Source organism: Galeopterus variegatus, unplaced genomic scaffold, assembly GCF_000696425.1.
Source record: "Galeopterus variegatus unplaced genomic scaffold, G_variegatus-3.0.2 Scaffold776, whole genome shotgun sequence".
In the NCBI taxonomy this organism is placed as follows: Eukaryota; Metazoa; Chordata; class Mammalia; order Dermoptera; family Cynocephalidae; genus Galeopterus; species Galeopterus variegatus.
The window spans coordinates 1-11,110 of record NW_007726887.1 but is presented as its reverse complement, the minus strand read 5'-3'; the positions used below and the strand labels follow the sequence as shown (position 1 = coordinate 11,110).

The window sequence follows — 11,110 nt, the reverse complement described above, 5'->3', positions numbered from 1 at the left end:
GGGCGACACTGAGGGTTGCGATCCGTTGCCGGACACGGAAAAAAGACAAAAAAAAAAAAGACAAATGGGTAGCAAATAAGCACATAAAAAGATACTCAATATCATTAGTCACTGGTGAAACGTAAATTAAAAACCATGATGAGATATCACTTCACACCTATCAGAATGGCTAAAATAAGAATATATATATAGATATATATATAGACAATAGCAAGTGCTGGTGAGGACATGGAGCAACTGGAACTCTCACACATTGCTGAGATATAAAATGACACAGCCCCGTTTGGAAAAGTTTGGCAGTCTCTCATAAAGTTAAACATACACTTATCGTCTGACTCCAAAACCCAACCAGTTATTATTTTTTGTTGTCTCTTCTTCCAATTCTTAGATTTTTTTTTTCCATTAATTTGTCATCTGAATCCTGCTCCTATGCTGTTTGGCTTTTTGGTTTTGGTGGCTGGCTGGTAGGAGGATTGGAACCCTTGACCCTGTTGTTATAACACCATGCTCTAACCCACTGAGCTAATCAGCCGGCTCTTGTTTGGCTTTAACGGTCTTAGACCAGGGTTTCTCAGCTTCAGCACTGTTGACTTTTGAGGCTGGAGAATTCTTTGTTGTGGGGACTATTCTGTGTATTATGGGAATGATCAGCAGCATCACTGACCTCTACCTGATAGATGGCAGTAGCACTTCTCTCCCCCAAGCTGTGACAACCAAAAATGTTTCCAGACATTGCCAAATGTAAGAGCAAAATAGTTCCTGGTTGAAAATCACTGTCTTAGATAGAAGTCCTAATAAAATATCTCAAAAATCTCATGTGTGCACCTCTGCTTCCATATCAAAGGGCTGCCTTGGACATGGTATATAACCCCAATGCAGCATCTGTCCACGGTGTCTGCCAAAATGCCTTTCGACAGCGCCATTTTAGGCATCACACTATTTAAAGGCCTCACGAACTCAGAACTGTGCTTTTACAGGCTTCATTATTTGGTTTTTCAGGATTAGAAACAGCAGTTTAGAAAAAGGTCTGGAGGTTTCTGCTAAAGGCATGGAAAACCCTAAGAAATGTTCTACCACTGACAATAGGGGGGAGAAGGCAAAAGAACAATAAAAGTAGAGACATGTGGGGCCACTTAGCAAAGGGATACAAGGACTTACACATATCAGTAACCCCAGAGGACATTAATGTACCAGCACTGCTCTCTGCCTGAGATCTACAGAGACAGGCAAGGGTAGGGAACGGATGCTACTAGATGTCAGAAAACCTGCATTCCAGTCAAGCTATGTGTCTTCAGAAAAGTCACTGAACTTGTTAGAATTTCTCATTTTCTCATTAGGGAAAATGATCTGGCTTTTATCAAAAATTTCCTTAGGGATCCTTCCAGGATACAATTCTGTGGCGTTACAAAGATCCAAGCTGTTTAAGAAATGGCTAAACTCTGTTGAATGAATTTTGCCTAGGAAGGCAGGGAAACATAGAGTTCTAGAAAGATTTCCTTCAAGACTGGTTAGGTTTGTTTTAAAATTTAGGTGACCAAAGAAGCTACAATTGTCAAGCAAGTTTCTAATGGATTTTAAAGGTTACTTTGTGTATAGGAACTGAGTAGCGACCATCAATTCCATTCTGGTACAGCAGTGAGCATGCACCTGCATAATTTTATATGTATATGTATAGACACATACATACATGACTATATTTAGTTACTTGAAATTGAAAATGAAGAATATGTCCCTGTTCAACCACCTTCCTACAAGTAATAATGATTTTTCCTATATGCATACCTTCTTAGTGAGGGAAGGTCATTAGCATGATAAATATCCCATACTAATTACCGTAACCCTGAAAAAGGACCCATGAAGCTTCTCAAATCTTATTCCCATTTTTTGTTTCCCATGCCTGAGCTCAAATTATGACATGCTCTCTCACACTGAATGGACTGCAGGGAAATGGACAGGGTGAACTCTGCCTTGCTCCAAGCTGGTTAAAAGAAAAGTCCCTGTGGGATCTGTGCATGGCCTTCCTCTCCAGCATCCATGTGTGGATTCCTCTGATGTAGCACTGGGCTGGCTAATGCATCTGTGTGCAGTTCAGCAGCTGCTCACCTGGGGGTCACATCCCTCCCCAATTTTGTCCTTCACCCCTGCTGCTGCATCCTAACCATAGAGCCAAGGGCAATGGGTGGGTGGTCCCAACAGGCCTCCCATTCCTACCTGGGCCTCGCCCAGCATCTTGAAGCCCTTACAGAAGTGATCTCTGGGATCAGAGAAAGAGGTCTTGGGGTTGTGGAGTGGGCAGTGGCAGGACAGTAGAATGATGGAATTTCTGGGGGGACCACAAAGCAAAGCCCCTCATTATCTTGCCAGCTAGAATCCCTAGACCTTACTTTGGAAACTGAAAACAACAATGATAATAATAAGAGCAACTGAAAAGGCTACTGAGTATGAGTGCTCCCTATGTACTAGGTGCCTGGCCTGCATTCTGTCATTCAGTCTGCAGAACCACCTCATGAGCCATATTCGGTTATGACCTGCTTTTACAGACAAGGAGAGAAAGGCTCGGTGAGTCTAAACAGCTTGCTGAATTCAGGGTCAGAATTCAAATCCAGGTCTTTCTGACTCCAAACTCCACACAACCACCCCACCACAATGCCATCCTAAAAGAAAGGCAAAGCCGAACCTGCTCCTCTGTTTACACGTTGAAGAGACCATCTTCCTCCTTACTCCCTATGATAAATATGCAGTACGTCGTCACACTTCTTACAGTCACTGAACTCTTTCCGTGCTGATGGCCTCTTACAGTGATGGCAAATCTGAGGACAGGGGCTGTGCATGATTTACTCACCCCTGCCTAACACAGGACCTGGCACAACAGTAGGAGCTCAAAATGTGTATGTTTAATGAATAAGTAATGAAACCCCAATAATTAGCTCTGGGAACGAAAAGTAAATGCAAGCTTACACTTTGCTGGCTCCACCATGAAAGACATTAAGGACAGCAGCTCTCTTAATAAGTGAGCCACAGAACCAAAGCAAGTACGTTTGCCTACATGGAAGGACAGTAGCAGAGACACAGTCTTACTACAAGGCAGGAGCTCTGTCCTCCGCAAAAAGCTAAAAAAGCAAAGAAATCAAGCCTTTTTGTTCCGTGGAAACTTTCTGAAGGAAAATACCCAGAGAAAAAGGAAATGTAAAAAATTGCGTCTGAGCAGAACCCTCAGTCCCAGATCCACACACTGCCTCAGAGCTCAACAGCAGACCCGAAACCCTTATGGAATCCTGCGAACGAGAAAGTCCCACTTAGTTAAGGGCAGGTACTGGAGGTTCTGGCACAGGGTGAGGAGCTCTGTGGCCTCCCCTTACCTTTCTCCTACCCGAGGTACCTCCTCAGTAGCTTCATCACTTTTTCACTCTTACAGCTCCCCACAATTCCTTATACACACAAACACATGCACACACACAAGCACACGCACTCACACACATGCGCGCGCGCGCACACGCACACACACACACACACACACACACACACACGGTGTGTGTACGTGATGGGGCACAGACAGAGCCAAGGAGGGGAATTGGCATCTACTGAGCACTTATTCTGGGGCAGACATTGGGTCTAACACTTAATGTACTTCTCATTTAGTGCTTAAAACATCTGGGTGAGGATTGTGTGCTAACAACAATAAACAAACTCCTGCCCAGGGCCCACTGCCCTACATGGTCCGGGCTCCGTATACCTGTCCAACTTAATCTCGAGCTAATCTCCCCATCACTTCCTAAACTGCCACACTGATCGTTTTTCAGTTCTTTGAACAGTCCACTCCAAGCTCTTTCCCACACCTCAGGGCCTTTGCACATGCTGTCCCACCCTTTGGGAATGTTCTGTGTGGCAGCATCCTTCTGCTCTCACACGCTGAGAGGCCTTCCCAGACCACTCTAAAGCAGATCTCTCCATATCTTCTCTAGTTAACCAGCCTATTTGTTTTCAAAGCATGTTGGCAACTGTTTCATTTATTTGATGCTGTACTTGTGTTTTGTTTTTCTGGCTTCCCTAGAGATGGACAGTTCCTTAAGGTTAGGGACCCTATTTATTTTGTTCATTGCACTATCCCTGGCACCCAGTACAGTGCCACACTCAATAAAACAGTTCCTAAATAATTCATTTTAACAGAAGGCAACTGGGACTCAAAGAAATGGCTTGTCCAAAGCCAAACAGCTTGCAAGCCACAGAGCCATGACTTGAACAAGGCCTGACTCCCAGGCTTATGATCTCTGCACAGGAGCTGGGAACATGTTCAGGGTCAGCTTCTCCCTTTTGCCCCCCACCTACCCCGAGCCCATTTGACCATCTCCCTGCAGGAGGGCTAGCACCAGGGTAATGTAAGGCACTTGCCCCAGGCACAAAACTTAAGGGGATGCCAAAAACTCAGTAATCAAGAAAAATAACATTTAAAAAATCAAAATTCATGCCAAAAAAAATTCACGAACAAAATATCAAAATTTTAAAGACAGGATCCAGTCCCAAACCTGCAGGACCCAGCCTCATCACCTTACCCAAATCCCGGTCCTGCTGGATCCTCTCTTTATTCTAAAAGCTGATACTCTGTTCATTATGAAGTTTTTACATTCATTTTTATCTAAAAATATTACACTACCATATTATTTATCTTGATTATTAAGTTTCTGGCTGTCCCTTGAATGCTGTGCCCCACGTGAGTGTCTCACTTGTCTCATGCCAGCCCCCGCCCTGCTCAGCAGGCCGGTGGCCCTGGCTCCCACAGGCAGCTGCCTGAGGCCCCGTGGACACACCAGGTGCCATGCCTACCGGGGAAGAGTCTGGGAGCCAGGTATGAGGGCTCCAGCACTGCAGACACCCTCGGAGGCTGTTCAGCCACTGCTCTCAGCTGGAGACTGGGAATAGCCAGATTGGTGCACCTGCCCTGGGGACTTCCTCCCCGCTTGTCTTCCTCCTTAGAGTCTAGGAAAGGAAGAAAGTCCCAGCCTCTCAGTGTCGCTGCATTGAGACCCTCATGCCCTTCTCCAGGGCAAGCTGAGAGATGTGCCTTCCTTTCTTGTCTCAGGACCAGCTACCTTCTTGCACTTTCTCCTTCCCCCGCCAATTGGGAGGAGGAACAGGAAGAAGAGAGGGTAGGGCACAGAGGACCCATGGTATTCGCCCACCCAGCACCCATTCCCCCTCTGGCAACAGCATCTCAGGATCCCCTGGACCACCATGCCTTCCTTCTTCCCTTCTGCCAGGGCTGCTAAGCTGGGAGGAGGAAAAGGACGCTGCCTGAGCCACCTGGTGAGGGCCTGCCTGTGAGCGAAGCCAACAGAGAGGCAGACAGAGCCCAAAAGCTGAAGCACTGGCTCCTAATAGCGTAGCTTGAGCAGACAGATCCAGACCTGCCTGGGCCTGAGATTTTCAGGTACTCAAGTTCCCCCAAATCCCTCTGTTGCTGAGGTCAGGTTAAGCTGGGGTTTCCATCACTTGCAACCAACAGAGTCCTGAAACTCCTGGACAGCCCTGCCCCTGCCCAGTGCATATTCACCTCCTTCTTCATCAGTTTGAGCTCCTCTTGGAACCTGGTGTACTCGCGATCCTGCTCCAGGCGGATCCGCTTGGCCTCCTCCCGACGGCGCGTGGCATGGTCTTGCTCCATCTTCTCCACTTGTTGCTTTTGCTGACGCTCCAGGTTTTCCAGCTCTGTGTCAAAAAACTTCTTCTTGGCCTAGAAAGAGCAGAAATTCAGAGAAACTCAGCAAAGTCACTTTATACCTGGGAGGAAGATGGAGAATGGAATAGCAGAGAGTTCAGAGCCTGTACTCAGCCCTGGGTTTGAATCCCAGCTCTACTATCTCTTTGCTGTGCGACCTGGGGTAAGTTACTTAACTTTTCTGAGTCTCCATTTCCTCATCTGCAAAAGGGAGACTAGACCATCAACCCTGCGGGGTTGTTGTATGGTGTTCACCAAAGCTTATTTCCCCTCTTGAGGTCCTTCTGTGTGACACAGAGGATCACTGTGACCTGCATGCCATTTTGTGTTTACAAGTCACGGCCTAATGAGATTGGGAAACCACAGGAATTGGGTAATTATCATGAATTTCTCTCACTGCCCAATCATTCTCACTCTGCAACTTCCACTTAAAGAAAACATGGAGGTAAGACACTCTCTAGGATCCCATCTTTTCTCACGCTTACATTGACTTCTTGTTCAAAACGTTTGTGCATTTGCTCCAGCTGCAGCTCATGCTTGCTGCTCAGTTGGGTCTGGTTCCGATGCTCTTCTTTCTGGAGCAGCCGAAGTTCTCGAAGTTCCTGGCGCCTGAAGGGTTAAAGATGCACACATTTCACAGTGAGAAAGTGGTCTCAGAGATCACACTACTCACAGGTTGGGACACTGAGGGCTGGATCATGGAACAGAATCACACAAATCTTGGGCAGAGGCACAACTAGAACTCAGGCTTCATCTGACATTTATTGTCAGACAAAACAATAATCTTAATATGTAAAGAGTACTTACAAATCAATAAAAGAGAAATATCCTAAACCAAAAAAAAAAAAGTGGCACAGAACATGAACAGATATGAAACAAAAGACAAAAACAGATTTTAAAATTATCTATATGGACATGAAATGGAAATTAAAAAGAAACAAACTAAATAGTAAAATAGTATAGGAGAAGTTGATATTTTCATATATTGCTGATGGGTATAAATTGTTACAACATTTCTGGAGGACTTGGGCATTAAGTTTATGCCTTTTGACATAGTAGTTCCATTTCTGGATATCAACTGTAAAGAAATATTTATAGAAGTACAATACCATTGAATAAGGATATTTGTAACAATTTCATTTATAACAGTACAAAATTAGAAACAAATGTCCATCCATATAGGTCTAATAAATAAATTAAAATATATCTATATGATGAACTTCTATACAACTATTAAAAAATCCAGTTTTAGAAAATACCTAATTAAATGGGAAAACATCTATTAAAAATACAACAGTTCTTTATGAATAGATATGGAATGATGTCTAAGTGAAAAGATCAAAATGTTGAAGACTGGGTCTATTATGCTACCCTATCATCTGGGTGAAAAATAAAAAAAAAGACAATATATGTCTGTGTACATATGTATGTGTGTTTGCTTTCCTGTTCAAACACTGAGTATTTCTGGAAGAATTACACCATAAAATATTAACACAGGGAACTGGATGCCTAGCAAGAAAGTGAGGGAGAGAGATTTTTCATGGTCCACTGGTTCCTCTTTTTAAAAATTTTGAACCATAACATTAAATTACCTATTCAAAAAATAAATACAATAAAAATTTGACCTAAACCACATAGGATACCTTAACTTGGTAACATACACACTGCCACTGTGTGTGTACTCACAGAAAAAATACCGGAGGAATAAGCCCCAGAGAGGGTTAACCATGTTTCTTTCCAGGCAAGTCCACTAACAATTGATATGTATCGTTTATGTAAAATCAGAAAAGAAAAGGAAAAGAAATTTAAATGCTGCAGACAGAAGTTGGGCCTCCTGACTGTGAATAGGGGGCCCCCCGGTAGCCCCTTGGGATTGGGGTCCCCAAGGCCTGTGTCCTATTCTAGTCCGGCACCTGCCATCTGCACTGGGATGACTCCCACTGCGAGGCCGCACTCCGACCCAGCCGGCCCCCCTCGCGGCTCTGAGGGGCTGTGACGACTCTCAGAACCGCCTGCCAGGCGCTGAGGAGAGACCAGCAGTGCCGCGTGGCCGAGCACATTTTCTGGGGTCAGAGGGGGTTTGCTGGACTCAGCTCTGCTGACTTCCCAGCCGGGTGCCATCGGGCAGTCACTTGATCTTTGTGGGCCTCTGTTCCCTCATCTGTAAAATGAGGTAAATAATCTCTACCTCTGAGGTCTTCAAGGGACATGTGAGATGACACATGTAGAGTGCCTACTTGGCGTGTGGCACATGCTCCATGAGCTGCAACTGCTCCAGTGACGATGAGGAAGAAGAAGCAACGGTGGCCCGTGTGTCTGGGAAAAGCCAGAGACACTTTCTAAAGCCACATAAGGAAGCTTCTGAATGAGCCTCTGCTTTTCAGGAAAGCAAGAAGCGAGAAGGAGATTTTTCCAGAGTGTTAAAGAAATGGAAATCCAGACTCAAGAGAAACTAAGGTTCAGAGAACAACCGACAAAAGACAAAGGAATACAGGAAGAAGGTGGCAGCCAGGTGCTAACATCCCCACCCCAGCCCACCTGAGTCCTCACAGCGGAAGGCAGGTGAGGAGACAGGCTGACGGCTCCAGAAGGAAGGAACGGCACAGGCAATTTCAGGAGGAACTCTGAGCAAGAAGCCTCACTCCAAGAGGGATAAACACTGTCACATGGTTTGAAAGCCTACATGGGACCCAATCTTGCAGAGATGCTGGGATCCAGGTATGCCCACGGGCATGGGCCAGTGGGGAGTGATCAGAACCTTCTACAAGCCTGTAGCCTGGTGGCCTGGCCTGGTTGACAGGATGCTCACACTTCCAGACCACACAGGCCAATAAAACCAGCCTGTTTCTTTATGAGCACCTCCTTCTGTCACTCCTCCAAGTCTCACCTTTCCAACCTGAGCAGCACACAGCAGCTCTGCATGGGAGGGTGGGGGCTCAGTGACAGGGCTAGAGGGCATTGCTTCTCGATGGGGTGTGGCAAATCTGTAATCTCAACCCTGGGAACCTGAACTTCCCAACGGGGAGGTGACAGAAACCCAGCCCTTGAGGTCTAAACATCCAGGGCACATTCCAGGTGACCATTAAAACAGAAGGCGGTGTCATCTGCCAAGAGCAACCACTCCCCTAGCCTCCCCAAAACACACATATAGCACCAATATTTGTGTGTGTGTGTGCAGAAACACCTCTAATGAAAAGTCTGTCTCTCATGCCCCTGGCTCCTAGAGGACAGAAGTGTCCTAGAACATCCCAAACTGCTTCTATTTGGCTTTGGAATGTTTGTGCTTTGTAAAAATATGAATGTGTTTGATGGGCTAGAAATTTTTTCCAAACTAATAACGAATTTGTCCTGTAATGGCCTGGCCCCAGGGGAGCTCCATGGTTCTGAGGCTTCCTTAACTGCTAAGCTTCCCCAACCCCTCCCAGCAGCCCCCAGGAAGCTATATGGTCCAGTGGAAACCTGGAGGAATTTACACACAGACAGACCCAGTTAGCATCTCAGCTGTACCCCTTCCCAACTGGGAAACCCAGGGCAAGTAACTTACCTGCCAAGAAACACTGTTTCCTCATTAACAAAATGTGGAAATAGGGTCTCCCTAAGGAGGACTGTTAAGGGGACCAAGCAACCAAAGAGTGCAGAGATGGCTCCTGGCAAATAGCTTTGTCTTACACCCTCCTCCCCAGCCCAATACCGCACCAGCCCCACTGGTTTTGCCTCCAAAACGTAGGTTGACTCTGAGCACTTCTTCTCTCTTCCTGGCCACTGTCCCAGCCTGAACCCACAGCTGGATCATCTGGACAGGACCTGCACTTCTTCTCTCTTCCTGGCCACTGTCCCAGCCTGAACCCACAGCTGGATCATCTGGACAGGACCTCCTGTTTCCCTGTGCTAGTCTTGCCCCCTCTGCAGCCCAGGCTTGTACAGCAGCCAGAACAATCTTTCAAAAGGGATGTTCAAGCAGGTCACTCTCCAGCTGTTTCACTCCTGCTGTACCTGGAATAAACCCATTCTTCCACCCCGACCCACAGGCCTACATAACCTGGGTCCCGCCACCTCACAGACCTCCTCACTACCCTCTCCCTCTGACCTTACACTCCACACTCCAGCCCGGTCCTCTCGGTTCCTTAAACAGGCCGAGCGGTTATTCCTCAGAGCATCGTAGCCCTCTGTGCTCCCCCAGCTCTTTGTGGGGCCTGCTCCTCTCACCTTCAGGCTCAGCTCAGGGGGTTTCCCTTGGAGCAGCCTGTTCCCCAGCCCAGTCACTCATTATCACATCACCCGTCACTTCCTGCACAGCACGTACCACAATCAGGAATTATCTTGTGTATTGTGTGTTGGCCTATTAGGTGTAAGTTCTACAAGGGCAATGGTTTCATCTATCTGGGTCAACAACCTGTCCCCAAACCTGGTAGGTGGGCAGATACATGGGTCATGGATGGATGGGCAGATGGGTAGAGGGGTGAACAGGTAGATGAATAGGTGGATGGCTGGAGGGATGACGGGAGGGATGAGTGGGTGGATGGATGGGTGAATGGTGGGTGGGTGGATGGATGGACGGCTGGGTGGAGAGATGGATAAGTAGATAGATGGACAGATGGGTGGGTGGGGGGATAAATGGAGGGAAGGGTGGATGGATGGAAGGATGGTTGGGTGGATGGGTCATCTGGTATATGGATGAGTGAATAAATGGATGAAATAGATGGGTGGATGGATGGGTAGATGGATGAACAGATGGGTGGATGGATGGATGGCTGGAGACGCGCAGGATCTCAAGGAAAACAGTTTCCTTTTGTCTTCTTGGTCTCCCACTTCATGTGGTAGACAGACAGACAGTCTTCTCACCAAAAGAACAAAGACCCATCCCTCCCACCACACTCCCACCCTGTTACCGCCATCGACGACCCCTCCCAGGCTTGCCTGAGAAATCTCATCTCCTCGTCTTTCTTCTCATCTTCGCTGATGATCTTGGAAGTGGTGATGCTCACCTCTACACCATCCACCACAAATTTTCGTGTCCGCTTGAGGGTTTTATTGTGCAGCCTTGAATCCTGGCCAGGGAAAATCATTAGGCAGAGCTCAGCATTTCAGTCAAGAATCCATGGCTGACACAGAGGTGAGGCCCATAGCCCTCCTGGCCCCACAACCCCAGCCCTACCCGGGGAGGATGGAGTTGTCCATCGTCCCTCTTGCCTCAAGCTTCTCGGCCTGGGGACCCGAGTGTCTGAGTTTATCCATTTTCCTCTCCCTGATCTCAGCCTTAGACACTGCCCTGGGCCTCCGCCACTTCTCCACCAGGACTCTCATGTGTACAGGATATGGCATCAAAAAGAGCTGGGTTCTGGGCCGGCCCGGTGGCGCACTGGATAGTGCACCGCTTGGGAAGCGCAGCGGCGCTCC

The 11,110-nt window shown here is 47.1% G+C and overlaps 1 protein-coding gene across 1 annotated transcript in view; it reads right to left on the bottom strand.

The window, feature by feature from the left end:
* STK10 (serine/threonine kinase 10) overlaps nt 1-10,779 on the bottom strand; it is a 44,566-nt gene extending 33,787 nt beyond the window's left edge. The window contains exons 1-3 of the mRNA XM_008572372.1: nt 10,631-10,779; nt 6,199-6,322; nt 5,549-5,728 (exon numbers count right to left, since the gene is read on the bottom strand). Of these exons, the coding sequence (XP_008570594.1) occupies nt 5,549-5,728; nt 6,199-6,322; nt 10,631-10,779 (453 nt within the window). The remainder of the gene's footprint in view (nt 1-5,548; nt 5,729-6,198; nt 6,323-10,630) is intronic.
* Nucleotides 10,780-11,110: the final 331 nt, after the last annotated feature.